At 42.5% G+C, this 17,693-nt stretch overlaps 1 protein-coding gene across 2 annotated transcripts in view; it reads right to left on the bottom strand.

Moving 5' to 3' along the window:
• The window catches only part of unc5cb (unc-5 netrin receptor Cb), a 121,609-nt gene that overhangs the window by 16,966 nt on the left and 86,950 nt on the right, over positions 1-17,693 (bottom strand). For both annotated transcript variants that reach the window (XM_080046189.1, XM_080046190.1), the window contains exons 5-9: positions 11,311-11,491; positions 9,162-9,329; positions 8,240-8,404; positions 4,081-4,137; positions 812-1,003 (exon numbers count right to left, since the gene is read on the bottom strand). In XM_080046189.1, the coding sequence (XP_079902315.1) occupies positions 812-1,003; positions 4,081-4,137; positions 8,240-8,404; positions 9,162-9,329; positions 11,311-11,491 (763 nt within the window). The remainder of the gene's footprint in view (positions 1-811; positions 1,004-4,080; positions 4,138-8,239; positions 8,405-9,161; positions 9,330-11,310; positions 11,492-17,693) is intronic.

Genomic DNA, 17,693 nt, shown 5'->3' with positions numbered 1-17,693 from the left:
AGGCTGGCCTTATTATGCCTTAATGAAGGGGCATAGTTTGGCCTCCCATCACAGCGACACGCATATTAATGATTTCCTCACCTCGCTCGCACAAACATGCTGTCTTCTGTCTATACTCCCTTCACACGCTCCCTGCTCATCTCCAGTCAAAAGGGCACATTTACATTCCCATCATCGCTAACACACATGAGCAGCAAGGGGCTGAGTCAAGCGTATCGCAGCAGGGTTAATACTATGGGTTGCTAATGCAAGCCATCCCTAATGACTCAGAACACAGGTGTCCATTCTACAGCAGGGTATAGTGCAACTCCATACATTTGTCGCTACCAACGACAATGTGTCTCTAGCACGAAGCAAAGACTTTCGAATACAAAAAGGCTAGGATCAAATGTAGCTTTTGTAGACTAAATTGTTTACTATGCTTCAATCAATTAGTTCTTGTGTTGCTGCTCGAGACAATATTTAGATTTGTAACATCAAGTTTGTTTAATCTTGGTTAAACATCTGCAAGCTTGAAAACAAGTTTTACATTTTTTATTTATTATTATTTTAATTTTTTTTTTTTTTACATGATCATGTTTCTTTGTGTAAGAGAAAAATGAATTAACGTCTTGTATCGAGACTTAACCAATGTATCGTCACAAGTATCAGACAAAATCTAAAGCCCGAGCCCCATTGGTTATGATGTAAAATCAAGACAGAGATGTCTGCATTTAAAAAACATACACACACAGTCCCATACACTCTTCTTGCATAGAAGCAAACACGCACAATGACAAAAAAACAACAACATGTGTTTCTTCTGCCCTACCTTTGCGGGCGGTCTTGATGCTGACTGGCTGGAAGCCTCCGTTGAGGGCGGAGGTGTCTATGATGTCAGAGTCAAAGTCGCGGTGGTTCTTCCTGTAGATGAAGAGTGCCACCACCACAGAGATAACCAGGCACATGATCACGGCTATGACAATGCCCACATACAGAGCCACATCGTCTGTACTGGGGGCCACTGGAAGAGAGACAAAAGACAAGAGAGAAAAATAGCCCTTTAACATCTCATAAGTTCACATCAATAGAGTTAGGCCTTCTTCCCTCAATATGCAGTATAGTTGGGGATGAAGACCCTTATCAGCAGACCTCATATCCTGGTTTAAATGATTGAGCCGGATATTAATAAACATCTACTGGGAAATAAATGCATGCATGCATCTCCTTTCCTTTCTTTGAAAAGTGTTTTTGATTAATGTTCGTCCCCTGTGGCAAACAGTCTGTGTGTTGATGAAATAATAAAGGACACTCTTAATTATCGATAGCGAAAGAGGATAATGATGCATGTACCGACTGAGTGACAAACAACATGGGTCTTTTTTTTCACCTTTAGGCCTTTTCCATCTAACATTCAGACAAATGAATTTTTACTGGCAAAGAAATCTGCTTAGCATATGAAAGAGCCGTAACTTGTGTGTCCACAGATTAATATTCCTCGTATATGGAGGCATACTGTGTTGTGCTTTAGAGAGGGCTTGCATCCCACTCAATCGCAAAGATAATAAGAAACAAGAAAAATACAGATAATGACGTTAAGCTCTGTGTTCAATGGCCCGATTAATCAGGACGGCTGCTCCAGTGCAACCCAATGACACACTGTCCTAACGAGAAGGCTCAGAAGTGAGATCAAAAGGTGGCAAAGACGGAGATATAGACGTATTCATCTATCTTCAAATTACCGTGCTCAGCAGCGTGTTGGGAGTTCAGTCTGTCTGTGTCTTTGTTCTTACACACACACACACACACACACACACACACTGACTGCAGATAAGATCTAGACATAGCAGCATGCATTTCTCAAATCGTCTTTCATCTCTGTCTCCCCTCTCTCGCAGAGTCTTTTTCTGTCCACTTTCCAGCTGGAGAAACCTCTGTGATTAGTAGGCCTGGCAAGGATAAAGTGGATTTTGGAAGCGCAGACTCCGACAGGCACGCATTATTACAGATCAGTCCTATGAATGGATGACAGTCTGAACCCTCTGTGGTGTTTGGTAAAGAATGTCCTTCACTGTCTGTCACCAAGTTGACAAATGGAGAGAAACTCTTTCTTCACAGGTAGAGCGATGCTTGAGGGCATGCCGGATGCAACACGTGTTCTTGGGGGGAGAGGTTCAAAATCAGAAATCAAAAAGACCTAAGCATTCAAAATATGCATTCTATTTTATGCGGTTATAACGTAGTTTTGAAGAGAAAGAGAAAGAGAATCTTTTTAATTTAAAATATTTATATTTTTTTCAAACATAATTTTGTTATGCAAATGGAGCAGAATGTGCACCAGTAGATGGCAGCATCAACTGTGGATCCATGTGCAGCCCTTTCAGCAGGGCATGCATGATGGCTGAGCATTTGTGTAAATTAGCCTCATGTGTCTTAGAGATGCAGATGGCACTCAATCTGTGTCTCTTGTGTTCTCTTGCACAAAGGAGGAGTAAGGAGTGGAAGGAGATGGAGCAAGAGCAAGAGACGGAAGTGCTTTTGTGACATCTGAAAGCCACACAATGTTGGGTGTCATTGTGTAACACGAGTTGTTTGTTATTTATAAGTCCAAGAGTAAAAGCTTGTTTTCCTCTAGTCATGACTGTGACGTCTATAAATATAAATGAATTTCTGAATTGAATTAAACAAGTGCACCTTTAACCAGGTAGTCTGTTTTAATTTTAATTTTAATTGGGTATGACCTTCACCAGGGCATCACCTTTCGCTCACAGGATAAAAAGTGATTAAAAAAATGTCAATTTTTTTTTTACGTGCTGAACTACTACTGTAGTTATTTCACAGACTTTATTCCCCCTCCAAAGAATGACACAGCCTCTCTACTCAGCCTTAACTGAGACATCACATTAAAGAGGACTGTCAAGATGTATCCTCATATATATGTTAGGCCTGTAATCCCTCCTCCAGCACAGACACACGAACAGAAGACAGAGCAGGGAGGGCAATGATGAAAAGGTTGAGAATGTAATTTCACTGTGCTTCATCTGCCCAAGCTTCCCTGCAGTTATTTAACATACATTCCTCTCTGTCGAACAATCTTCCATCCACGCTTTGATGATGAAGGCAGCGACCTGCTAAAGTGTACACATTAAAATGTATTACTTAGATTAATACATCCCTTTGAACGCATGAGACATTGTCGGGGAAAGGGAAAAAGTACAAGAAATGGAAATGAAAGGGATTATTCAACGCTCCGTTTCTCTCTGTGAGGATGGAGAGATTTGCAAAAGGAAGTGTGGGATACAGAGAGAGAGGGAAATATTCAGGGGAATGACGGGAAGTGGTTAGGTTACAAATTATTGTTGGATACTGTGCCCGGGCCGACGGCGAGGGACAGTGTCAGCAACAGTGTATAGGGCTGAGAGTCCACTCTGAGTTAAGGCGTAGTAACATCGCTGTAAACAGGGCAGCTGGATGGCAGAGGCACGTTATGAGAACAGACAGAACGAAAAAATAAATGGAAGGAAAATGGCATGAGTTGGTAATGTGTAAAAAACAAGAAGGAGTAATGGAACATAGATTGACGGGAAAGAACACGGACAATTTGTTTTAGATAGTTGTGAAAATATACCATTTATAAAATGTTGCCATTTAAAAAAAAAAAAAGTTATATTATTTATATTTTATCTTTAAGTATTAAAGCTGGGGTGGAGGATTTGGGGAGAAAATGGCAGTTGGGATAGAGATTCGAATCCAAATACCTCAACCGCTCCACTTGTTCTCTTTGGTCCCTCCCCTATGGTCCCTCCCTGACACCCTCTACACCAACAAAGTCGTGCCAAAGTGAATGGACAGTCCCAACAGCCAATAAGAACAGAGAATCGGAGCCTTGCTCTAATTGGTCAAAGTGTCAGCTCATGTTAACTTTGACCAATCAGAAATCATCTACCCCAGCTTTAAGTGAATGTAAATTCCTTGTGCGTAACCTGCCAATGAAGATTAGAGACAAAGACAGACATTTGAAAATGAAAGTAGAAATGATGTAATAAAGTAATAAAGAACAAAAAATAAAAAATAAAAAGATTAAAATAAACAATAACTCACATGAATTCCCCAAATCACTCTTGTCTTTTGCCTCAGAGGACTTCTGATACAAGGAACCTTGGAAAGAGAGGAAGGAGGGATTGTGGGTGGGGCAGAAAAGGGAGGAGGAGGAGGAGGGGAGGAAGTTGAAGGGAGAAGGATGATGAAAATCAAATTTAAAACCAACAGAAAAACAAACTCAACAAATGAGACAGCGACAAACTCATGAGTAGGAGTGATGACATGGGGGAAGCGATCGTTCTTGATTTGGCCCCTCCTCTCTAGGTCTGTGTATAGAGTATATAGATGGATGATAGGACTAGAGGAGGTAGGGAGGCAGGTAGTGTGGGGGGTATGGAGGTTCAGTGAGGGAGTGTTGCGATCCATCAACCTGGCTTAGTGCCTCAGAAGCAGCAGCAGCAGGACGGATGCTGGCAGATGAGGGGCAATGGAGGGACTGATAAAGTGTGGACTCCTACCAAGTCAATAGAAGCAACAGCCTTGCATCTGTCAGTGGGAGGGCGGATGGAGAGGGGTAGCGCATGGGATAAAAAGGGAACAATTATGTTAGGAAAGCAGGAAATGAAAAAAAAGGTTGAAGGACAGAGATTTGGACAGTTGTCTTCCACAACAATGTTTTTTTTTTTTATTGTTGGCCCCAAACAGGCTATTTTTAATTGGCTTTGTTGTGGCTGGGTCATGTTTTTGAAGTGAAAAAGTGAATAAAAAAAGCAGCATGGATGCATGATGGCAGCCACGGGAGACAGTGCAGTGTCTGGTACACATAATATTCCAAGTCTCCCCGGGACATCCATAAACAACTAAACAAACAATGAAGTCCTTATTGGAGAGGGAGAGAGAGAGAGCGAGAGCCACAGGCAGACAAGTGGACCGACAGCAAAATCAATGGCTTGATAGATGGGGCTGGTGTGTACATGTAATCAGGCAACAGGATGCGCGGGGTTGGGGCTGGAGCAAGGGGAGGTGCCTGTCAGAGCCAGTCTAACTGATGGCCCATTTCAACCCATCCTGTAGAGTTTTGTATTCATCCGAGCTACAGTCTACAGTATCACTAGCCAGAGTAAAAAAAAAAAAAGCCATGCTCCGGGTGGGTGGGCTCCGAAAGGAAAGCCCGGACAGACACAGATTACTCTTTAATGACAACATAGAGCTAGGGAGGAGGAAGGGGGTTTCATTGTACAGGATATCATTGTCTGTGTTTCATCCATTACTTTCTTTGAATATGGCAGATTTCCAACCTCAGACAAGGATGCCGTCATCCGGGCATTACACAAAAAAAAACTGATGTCATCATTAGAGTAGCCTAAGGTACATTTTTTCTACACTACTTCTCGTGGAAGATATTTATTTACATTTAATCCAAACTTTTCAACAGCCTTTAAATATATTATCACGTTCCGGGAAGGCTGAAGTTCGAGAGAGTCAAGGGGTCAAGTATTTCCAATGGTGTGAGCGGTAGAAGCATTTGCCCTTGCTGGAGTGTTTGTGTGCTGTGTGCGCACAGTCCCCTCTCTCTACATCAATATGTCATGTCTGAGAAGAGGCAGGGTTAGCGTAAAAAAAGTTTGGAAAACACACATCAGAATCAAGCAAGACAGAAGAAGTTCAGAAGAAGTTCAGGAGAAGCGTATCCCAGAGATGTAGACAGGTCAGCCTCGGTGAACTGTGAAAACTATGCTCCTCCCGCTGTAAGAGTTGGGGGGGAGTTGTCCTTCGCAGCAGCAGGCATAGAGTGCAACCTCTCTAGATCAATCTGTGAAAGCTTAACTTTGTTAAATCCAACCCAACCCCAAACTCCCGGACAGTCTAAATGTGATAAACAAGCTACAGAGTAAATTATAACACAACACTTTTTGACTCAGGCCAGTTGTTGTTTCTACTGTGTGTGCAACGATGGAAGTGCTGAGCTCGTCGAGTTCTATTTCCAGCTCTGGTGGGTCGTATCAAATTCCTTGGGCCAGATTTCTGTGATGGATTGCAATTGAAACGATTTTAAATACATTTCAAACAACCCGAAAATAAGATCAAGCTGCAATGGAGTCCAGAGACACGTGTTTGCTTAGATCCCAGCCCTGCACTAGAGGGAGTGGACCGGCGGATCCCGAGGCGAGTTCGAATTGCACGCAACTTCCATATCCCAATCATATTTGCCCTTAATGTGAGCTTTTAGATAATGGGGGGGGGCTGGTTCTCCTAAACGCTAGTGGAAATGGTCATTAGCATTGACATAAGTGGCTTCACCCTCTTAGCTTCCACAAAAAAAAATCAATCCCCGGCAATGATCCTAAATCTATAGCATTATGGGCTTTATATTCTCTGGCAATTTAGCCATCAATCTACCCAAGACCCTAATGCATGGGAGATAGGGGGTGAGTCACAGAGGGCGTGCAGATGGGGGCGAGGGAATGTGGGGTTGAATGTATGAGGGAATTAATAAAATAAGATGAATAAGCCCCAAGAAGATAGGTCTTCTAAGTAGAGTGCCTCCTGATGTTGCTATACACTTAAGAAGACTTATGACCTTGGCTATATAAAAATCAGCTAATGCATTCTTCTGATGCTAACGTTACATGAAATCACTGGACTCTGAAATCGTAGTTTCAAAGTGTCCTAAGTGCGTACGGACACACACACACACACACACACATTGCAGTATGTGTTTACTTTGGACAGAGACATACCACTTCTATCAGTCACAAGATGCATATAAATATACCGCCAATGTGTTGTCAACCATAACCTATAGTACATCATGTCAACACCATATTGCAGGTAGCAGATTACAACCCTGCGGTGTTGCAAAAATCTCAGATCAGCTGCACACGGTTGACAGCCAGCTGTATCAAATCCTAGATACACCCAGCAGCCCGAGCCTCTGTTATATTGTAAGTGTCACAATCACCATCTGCGCTAAGTTAGACACGATTGGAGGCATCTGTGACAGTGCGTGGGTCTAGCACCTTCAAAGATATGTTTATTGGAGAGGATTTTTTTCGTCCAGCTATATAGACACAGAAGAGTTTACCTTGGTTACCGTGCTGCAGTCCTACCAACAATCTCCACACACACACACGCACACGCACACGCACACGCACACGCACACGCACACACACACGCGCACACACACACACACACACACACACACACACACACACACACACACACACACACACACACACACACACATCAGAACAACTGCAGCATGATTCCAATCTTTGGATGTATTATAAGGGAGTGGGAGCGTGCTTTTTGGCTCAACTGAACTGCGTGGCTGTTTTTTTAACTCACTGGAAAAAAAGAGACGCAGAAAACAATTGCCTGCAGAACAATATCTGGCTGCTCTACAAACTGACTTTGGCCTTTTTCGTTGTTGTTGTTGTTATCAGCAAAACAAGAAAAAGCCAATAGAAGAATTGTGATTTATGAGAAAGAAATGCCTGTGCAGCCTGGAGCGGTTCCGTGTCCTGTAAAAATCATTGTAAGGAGAGATTATAACAGTGTTATACTTACACCATATAATACCTTCCAACACGTGTAATTGCCAGCACTTTGTGGCTTTGTGTTTCCTCTCACTGGACCAAAGGAATCCACAGTTTTTAAAGTTTTTTATTAAGGTAGCAATCAAAGCAGCCTTGAAGTCGTGACCCCCCTTGTGTAATTACATTATAATCACTTATTATTATTTTAAATATAACTCCTCGCGAACGCTTAGCCTGTGACAAGGATAATTACTTAGAGTGCTTCCCCATGTTTCTTTTTTAAACTTGTACATTTTTTTTTTTTGCGGTTAGAGCTGACACAGGAAAAGATGTGCTAGTGGTTTTCTGCATCTATGTCACTTTTATCCAAGAGACTTTTTTCTTTGTGTATTATGCATGTGCCAATGCAGAAATTGAGTGCAGTAAACAGAGAGAGAAAGGTGTTCTAGCATGTCTTATTGTTTATGTATGAAGCGAGTGAAACAGTGTGAGTGAGTGAGAGAGAGAGAGAGAGAGAGAGTGAGAGTGTGTTATAATGCGGGGATGTGAAACACGGCGTGGCGATGAAAGAGAAAAGTGAAACTCGTGGTCAAAGGGTGAGGAGAATAATCTTTTTTTCTTTATTTTTTTTTGGTTGGGGCAGGTCAGAGAGAGTAGCAGAGGATTAGTCGGGTACTCACTCTGCATGCACAGCCCATCGGTGCAGTTCTTGGACTGGAGCACCATGCCCTCACAGTCCTTCCCCCCGCTTTTGGGCGCTGGAGCATTGCAATCCCTCCTCCTCCAGTGGGTGCACTCTGTCCCACAGGTAGACCACTTACTCCACTCTGTCCACAGGCCATCCACTACCACACAACAACAGATGGGGGTGGGGGGGGGGAGGGAGTAGAGTGAATGAAAAAGGCAAATGAGAAAGATTTAGACAAACCAATGCGCTATGGGCTAATAGGCATGGGCTGGTATGATGGTGACGGTATGATAACCTTAAGCTAAAATTCCCACGGTAACACGGTATCACGGTATTGCAATTAGAGCCCTCAAATGTGTTACTTTGAAATGTCGGGGTAAAAAAAATTATAATAATAGAAAACAACATTAAGAATATTCGGAACATTAATAAACTTTTATGATAACAATAATTGAATGATTCAAAACAACATTTAAATAAAAGTCGTTTCAGTGATCAGCTCAACAAGTTTTTTTAGAGACATGCTCACTCTCTAGTCTCTACACATTTCCCTTCTACTTAACGTTATAACGCAGGAATATTCTGAACATTAAGCAACTTGTACATTAAAATCCTGTGTGTTCTAGTACCTTAGAACGGTATGACAGAGATAATGGCGGTAATTGAAACCTTGACTTTTTCATACCGCGGTATACCTTGAAACCAGTTATCGTCCCATGCCTGCTATGGGCGAGTGTATATGTGATTGAAACAGTGGGAGATATATGTGGTAGAGAGACACACAGCGAAATATGCCCACACACACAGAGCTGTATCACATTGATGTATTTGTGGTTTTTGTGCAACCTACTGTGTATTTACCCTTTCCCACCCACTATTACAGTGGGCGTATTGTAATTTGTGTGATGTCATACCTGGGCAGAGAGGATTGCAGGCCAGCTTCTGGATGCCTTGCCCTTCACAGATGGAGCCGCCGTTGAGTGGCGCCGGGTTGGTGCAGCTGCGCGTGCGTTTTTGGTAACCGCGGCCACAGCGGCTGTTACACACCGACCACTCTGTCCACGTCGACCATCCGCCATTCACTGCAATGCACGGTGATACAAAAACATAAAAAAAACATGTTAAAATATCGCTCAGACTGATGCCTGTATTATACCTTGTGTGTTTTCTGACCCTGCACATCTCGGGGTCGTTGCTTTGCCGTGTAGCCCAGACAGTAAATTCTGGTCAGATAGCTGCATTTTCCACTCACTGATTCCTCCTAATGCCTCCCCTTCCCTCTCTCATCCATCTCTGTCAGCGACTAAATCCAGTGCAGAGTGACACACCACCGGGGCTTTTGTGGCTGAGAACAAGTCTGTGGCATTTGAGATGGTGAAACTGGGCTCCTCGGAGCAGCCGACTTTCAAAATGCGACGTGCTTACGAGTGAAGCCCAAAAATAATGCACTCTGGGGGGAAGACTGCCAAAGCCAAACATTTCTTTCCTGTCTGCCTTCTTTCCTCTATGGATTATGTATCCATCTTCTCTCTCTCCCTCATTCTCTCTGTCCCTTTACACCCTTTTTCTTTCACTTTAGTTGCCAGCTGCTTAGTGCTCCTGTTTCCAGTGTCCTTGTAGCAGGTTGGGCTGGAAGCCACTGGGCTAAAAAAAACACACTGCCCGTCCTTGTCACTTTTTGTCACACAACTTTCCCCATACCCTTTGGGTTCCTCGCGTTGCTTCATAGGGGAGTTCACATTCAGCACAACTGTATCCCATTTTGGATAAAGGAGCAAGGACAGCACAAACAGATGCAGTGGCTTGTTTTTACTTTCTCTCAAGGATAAGCTGACTTCAAAGCAGTTTTATCCGACTGTGTTAGTGCTAGGGTAAAGCCTTGTGGAGGCGGCAACCCCCCGTCCCTGAAATCTGCTCTCTTGGTATAACGATTTGTGTTTGTACATCACCTCTGACATTGATCCTCTTTAGTTCCAGTTAAGTGAACATTGAGGACAAAGTGGCTAAAGTAGATGTAACCACAAGGATGCTAACAGTACCACACCTCCAAAGTGTGCAGGGGAACGACGGTGAAAAAAAGTGCAGAGCAAAAATTATAGATTTGAAACTCAACCCATGTGGAAAAGTTTCCAGCATCTGATCATCACGTTAACTTGCGTGTGTATCCAACCACATGCATGCGATACCTCTTCACTCAGTCTGACTATATGCCATGCCTCCAGCAGGCGTTGGAAGTTAAACTTTGCAGCTGTGCCGCGCAAAACTGCCGTTTCCGTTGATGTTAGGGAGACGGTGGGTGATTCTGTGTGAAACCACAGCGGGGGTCTCTTTAAGTACAGAACATCACAAGTCTTCCATTCTTTGCACACCTTCGGGCATGAGATAAAATGAGTGAATGTTATGTTACATGCCTTGAGAAAGAGAGAGAGAGAGAGAGAGGGGGAATTGCTTTATTCAGATAGACATTGAATCTTCAATGCTTCAATTTAAGTAGACCTGACTGCTTGTGGGAAATTCAAATTGTTTCCTCTGCACTCGTGTGCCTGACTTTACTGCTATCTCATGTGGCCAATATGAAGGATGATTGTTTGCATGTCACCAGATGTGCGACTAACATTGGAATCTTGGGGACAATGCCTGCATTCCAATACCCATACTTTCTGCTATTTAGTATGGTAGAAAATAAGATGTAGGATGTCCCAATTATTGTGGTCAGATTTAGCTTAAAAATACCTGGATGTCTTCTTCATCCGGTCGAGATTTTTATTGTTGAAATCAGAATGCTATTTGGGCGATTCTATCCCACAATCCATTGCACCCCGGAAGTGACGTCACATCAACATAGCCTCCGTATGAAAACAACCGGGGGTGCGACGGATATAAAAGCAAGAGGCAAGATCAAGGCGCATTGTTATGATGAGATAAATAAATAAAAGAATGTCCCAATTGTATGCCTACTGCATTCTAACTATAGATTTTTATGGTCAGATGTAGTATGAAGAATAGAAATAGAATAGAGTATGCGATTTGGAAAGCAGGGTATGTTAAAGAAAAGTAGTTTACCATAGACTATAACTGTGGCGGTGGTGCTGCGTCTCTTGGCCACTATGTTCTTAGCCACACAGGTGTAGTTGGCTGTGTCGGAGAGGCGTGCCTGTTTGATGATCAAGTTGTGGTCGATTGTGATGTAGAAGTTTCTGTCGTCCGCCGGATCGATTATCTCCTCGTTCTTTAACCACTCCACCTGAGGACAGGAAGAAAGGAGGGAGCATGACATTACAAAAGGAAACAGAGAGAAAAGACAGACAGCTCGGAGATACAGAAACGTATTTCAAACAGAAGCACTGCGAGAGAAGATATGAGACAGGTTGACCTCATTAAATTGTAGGGAAAAAAATCACAGCAAAGTGTTTAAACAGCTATAGTTTATTTTTTTTCTTTCTTATCCCCGCCTAACCTCTCAAATAGCAGAGCGCGCACCAGATTACAGCACAATTGTTTATGTCTCCAAGGTCCTGCTGCAAAAAAAGTCAATATCTATCATGCTCTTTTTTTATTCTCCCCCCTTGAACAAAGTGCTACACTAACAGCGCAACACTGTCAGACAGACAGCAGCGCAAAGAAAACTCTCTCTCTCTCCCCACTATTCCTGAAGCTAAGAGGTTTCTCTGACCTTTTTCTTATGAGTTTCATTCCTCTAAATGAGACTGATATTGAACTCCTGGCACTATCGCAGTACAGGGGGACCATTTGGGGAGACTGTATTTGGCTCTAAATCAACCAAGTCCCCTTTCTTATCTTCAAGAGGGCTTTAAAGGTTTCGAAAAAAGAAAGAAAAATAGAATAACACGTGCCGCTTTGCACCCCTGCAGACACTTTGATTCAAAAATATTTCCTGTTTCTCTGGTTTTCTTCAAAGAAAGCTGTCCAGCCATTGAGGGGGCCTGGCGAATAGCTGGCTTCCTGTGTATTGTGATATCCCACAAGGAACAGGGCCTGATAACAGATAAGTCACCAAGGAGCAGTATACAGGCTTAGATAAGCTGGGATGTTTAGAAAAGGGTATTTTTCTCTTGAGAGATAAAGTATCTAAAAAAAAGTGGGGCAATCCACCCTACATAAGGCTTGCCAAGCCCAAAACAGTGCGGGTTCACTGTTGTTATTGGTAAGAAACAAACCATGAACGGCATGTAGTGGACCACCATTGTTAGAACTTTGTCAAAGGGAAGATAGGACTGATTGTGACATGCACTGTTTTACCTGCACCATCAGCCTCACTAGAGTCTGTGTGTGTGTTAGTCTGAGATGACAGATATCAAAAGATTCCATCAGCGTCACACCTCAGCAAAGCATGCCCGCTATCTTATCCAGTAGGGAACACCACATTGGAGAGGCTGAGAAGAGAACATTTTCAAAACATTCACAATTATTTCACACTCTTCCAAACCCGGCCGCTCAAATCAAAGGCAGACAACATCGCTCAGCTCATATGAAAGCCATGATCCCCATGATAAACTTATATCCGAAATAAACAAACACTGGATGCAAAGTTAATATCAACAGAGCTTTACAGTAAACCCCTGTAAGCGTTATGGGGTTTGGTGCTTGGTGATTGTTTTCTGCCATAAACATGTATCAGCTGAATGTATCAATCTCTTGGAGCCAGGGAGGATAGGATTCTCTAACAAGCCGTCTACTGACTGAAACTCAACCTCTCTCTCTCACACACAAACACAATAGAGCTATAAGGGCTGCGCGGCGGCAGACGTTGCGATGTATAGGAGGAGATGCATGACATCTGTAAGTCACTCAGATAGTTTTTTTAGGCATTGCCTCTATTCCTCGACACCGTGCAGCAGCATTGTGAGTCACTCTCAAAACATCAAAAGCATGTGTTTCATGTGAGCCACTGATGATGATTTCAATTCATTTAAAACTAGAAGCTTAATTGAAGTGGCTTTCTCATTACACAAGTCAATGCAGTATGAGGACATACAAAAATGTATGTTTAATCTATGTTAATAGCAGATTACTGCCTTGCTGCTATTTAGGCATTGAAAGAAGTCATCGTGAGACAATAGCGCAAAAGCAACAACTGTCACATTTAACAATAATGATGACTCAAATAATGCTTTAATTACATTTAACTAGTGCAGTGCCCGTCGGAAGCAGGTAGGCCTAGCTTATGCATGCTTAAATGTAACCCGTCTATGAAAATGAGACACAGAAATAGATGTAGCCTACACATAGGCAGTGTCCCACAGTCATTGAAATGGCTGTCACATCGCTCGTCAATGTGACTTATGCTCTTTAATATATTAATATATTCAAAATCAATCAAGGATGCACATCTTTGTGCCGTGCGCAAGCCATATCCGGAAGCTCAGGCCGATCTGACTAACACTCAGAGAGATATGCGAGTCACACAGACAGACAGACGTTTCTTGCTTTATAGATAGATAGATAGATAGATAGATAGATAGATAGATAGATAGATAGATAGATAGATAGATAGATAGATAGATAGATAGATAGATAGATAGATAGATAGATAGATAGATAGATAGATAGATAGATAGATAGATAGATAGATAGATAGATAGATAGATAGATAGATAGATAGATAGATAGATAGATAGATAGATAGATAGATAGATAGATAGATAGATAGATAGATAGATAGATAGATAGATAGATAGATAGATAAAGCATTTGTAATTGTTATTTGTTAGGCTACATGGAAGCAAGTCCATATTATGATAGGTATGTATAAATTAATTACGCATTTTATTATTGTGCTATTGAATCGGCTGCTGTTTTAATTTGATTACATCTAATGTGCTTTGGCATCTGCTGAGGTGGCAGTTAGACATCTGTCATGACTGTCATTTCAGCATTGGATAGAAGAACTGTTGCTTCGCATGATAGCAGAGGCAGTCCTCTGTATCCTATGTACACATACAAATAGGCCAAATAACTCCTGTGCATTATCTTGTGCCGGTAAACTGTAATCACTATAATGAAAGCAATGATGCACTAATGCCACAACAACATCATTATCGATTATAAGGACGCTAGAGTGGAGATAGCGAACGCATCGGCTCATGTAGTATAAGACAAGGGTTACGTTGTTTTGTATGAGTGTGTTTTTTCGTGTTACACCATCAATCTTGAATACAGAATCTACCAAATATGACAAACAAGACCACCATAGAGGCATGACCAGGCAACAAAAGCCTTGACAGTGATCCGATTGCCATTTAGCGTGTCCTTTGTTTCCTGTGTCATGATGAAAAGTGAGTGGGAAACACAAGTCCAATAAAACAAAGATGACGCAAACAAGAGAAATGATGGGTTTTTGTTGACATGATAAATATATTTTTGTATATCCTTTGAGTGCTTACATCATTGTGTTTAGAGCATATGGCACATTGGGAAGTAAAAAGGTCTGTTCTTTGTATAGAGATTGACGGTTGATACGAGGAGGTGGTTATCCAATTTTGGAGGCAGGCTCTCTAAACGTGCCGCATTCAGATGTCAAATGCACTTTTTAATATGAGGAGGTAATTAAAAATTGAACAAAAGAGCTTTCCAGCGCAGAATGGAGGAGTTTTTGGATGGAAGCGAGAGTGACAAGAGATAGAAGAAGTGGTAGAGAGTCATGTCAGAAGTGAGGACGTCTGCGTGTGTGTGTGTGTGTGTGAGAGAGAGAGAGAGAGATTAATAGTGAGCAACAGCTTATTCTATTCATTGTTTATTCTATAGGCACTATAATTGGGACTCATTAATAAAACCGGAGATGAAAAGGTATACGCCAATCTCTACACTGCATTTTGTGAAAAGATTTCAAATTCTAAAAACGCAACTGAAGACATCTCATATGGCACTATAGTACCACCTTTCTCTCATGCGAACAGACAATAACTTGCACACACACACACGCACACACACACACACACACACACACACACACACACACACACACACACACACACACACACACACACACACACACACACACACACTCTCTCTAATATTTGTGAGGACACTCATTGACATAATGCATTCCCAATCCTTAGCCTCTTACCCTACCCATCAGAACTAAATGCCTTAACCCTCACACTAGCCCTTACCTACACCATATTCTAACCTGAATCTTAAAACCTGAAGTCTTAACCCTCAAAAAGTCCTTGTCCTCACTCCGATGGTTAAAAGCTAAAACTGGTCCTCACAAAGATGCCTGCACAAGAACACTCGCACACACACACACACACACACGCACACACACACACACACACACACACACACACACACACACACACACACATGCGCGCACAGCTCGTTAGGGTCTGATTGGCAGCTTAAACATCCGGAGAGGTAATTGGCACATTTCTTATCATTAACGAAGGGAAATTGCCACATGTCAGCTGTCATAAAGGAGAGGAAGACTTCCCGTCTGGTCGCAGGAATCCCACCAATGACAGAGAGAGAGAGAAATGGACAGAAAGCTAAAGCTAGAGAGAGTATGGAGACAGACTAAAAGAAAGAGAGGTAGAGGCAGGGCAGAGAGGGAGAGGTAGATGAGTGAGGAGAGTAGGATGACACATCATCACCGAGAGGCAAGGACGGACAAGACAGGAGGCAGGGAATTGAGGGGGAAAAAAAGGTTACAAAGAGGTGTGTGTGTGTGTGTGTGTGTGTGTGTCTGTTTCTGTGTGTGTGTGTGTGTGTGTGTGTGTGTGGGTGAAAAGGGAAACTCTAAAAGCTGGAGGTAAACAAAGAAGAAAGGGATCCGACTGAGCAGAGACAGCTTTTTCATCTCTTGAGCTCTGGAAAAATTCACAGACCAGGATACAGTATATACTGCTGTAGGATGGCATTTAGAGACATAATATGGAAAAGGGAGCTGTCAAAGGCAGTTGCCGTACAGCTAGTGTTACGGCATAGTTACAGCAGGCAAACGAAGACATTAAGGCATTAAGCACGTTTAAGTGGTAGGCAAACAGAGGAGGTCAGAAGTAGCCCGTCAATGTCTTTGGACTGGTGTAAATATGGAAATCACTATCTAAAGGTTGTTATGGCAAACTTATGAACAAAAACTTCCTCATGTACACACAAACAGTTGATTCGTAGCAACTTTAGACTTTATTAAAAGTAGTGTTCATGTACAATAATTGTCTGTATTTAAAACCTGAGAAACATATATCTTTAACTGAAAAAAGCTTCTGGAATAAGGACGAAGCTTCTAAGTCTTTCCACTGTCACTTTCTCTCTGAATAAAACAATCTTAACTGGCATCAGAGCTGCATGGCTGTAGGAGTAACCATAGAGTGGGATGTTCCCTTTGCTCCGCCAGGGTGTGCCCAGCCCACACAACACCAATTAGCACAATATACAGAACACACCGTATGCAATCCACTCACTTGTTACAAAACCAGTGGAAGGCAAAACCATTCATTACTCATCATCATCGCTGTTGTGTCAGAAATAGAAGGTAGATCAGAGCGTGGGGGGTGGAGAAGGGTAGTGAAAAAGAAGAACCAGAAAAAATCTTCCGGAGGAATGTGTGCGACTCCTCTACAGAGAGAAGTCATTATGAGCTCTCCTGCCTCTCCGCACAAATTCTATCTATCTATCCGATGTCATTTATTCATTTCCCGTTTTTTGTATCCGCCTCTCGAGCCTTGAATGACACACCTGGAGAATGAGCCATAAAAGGGTTACAAAACTGATTATTCAATCATTCACTAGGAGACAACAAGCCATATGCTCTGCATCTGCCTGCAATGACAAGTATGGAAATGTGAGCTGTGTATAAATATTAACAAGCTGAAATGCACCAAGGTCTTGTCTTGAGATGTGATTGGAGCGAAAAATGTCTGTATGTGTATGCCTGCAATACTGGCTTGTTTGTGTGTGTGTGTGTGTGTGTGTGTGTGTGTGTGTGTGTGTGTGTGTGTGTGTGTGTGTGTGTGTGTGTGTGTGTGTGTATTTTGAAGGAGCTGGAATGGGATGGGGTTTGGACGGAGGCGAGGTTAGGTATCAGAGGTGCATTTGGAGTGGTTACTACTGCAGGTGTCCATACAGAAGACGGATCACCCAGACATGGAGCCAGGAGTAATGACTTCCTCCAGCTCTCACACACTGGCCCCATAGCTCTCCACTGTCTTGTGAAGGAGAAAAGCCCATTCCTTAATCTAGCTCCAAGGGCAAGCAGACACATTGCTGCTAGTTGCACCACCACTCTCTCAGTTTTGCACAGTTTTATATGCCTCTTAAATATGATTCCAAAAACTTTTACTTATACCGCCTAAGGTACAATCGACATAAACTTGAGGAGGGGGGGACAAGTTTATGTTTTTACAACTCCATATGGCTGTTTTTCTCTGGGAGGTATCCAAAAAAAGATTTGTTTAAAAATTGAATGTATAAATCCTCCCTGGGCA

Source organism: Ammodytes marinus, assembly GCF_949987685.1.
Source record: "Ammodytes marinus genome assembly, chromosome: 18".
Lineage (NCBI taxonomy): Eukaryota > Metazoa > Chordata > Actinopteri > Uranoscopiformes > Ammodytidae > Ammodytes > Ammodytes marinus.
This window is presented reverse-complemented; position numbering and strand designations above follow the sequence as displayed.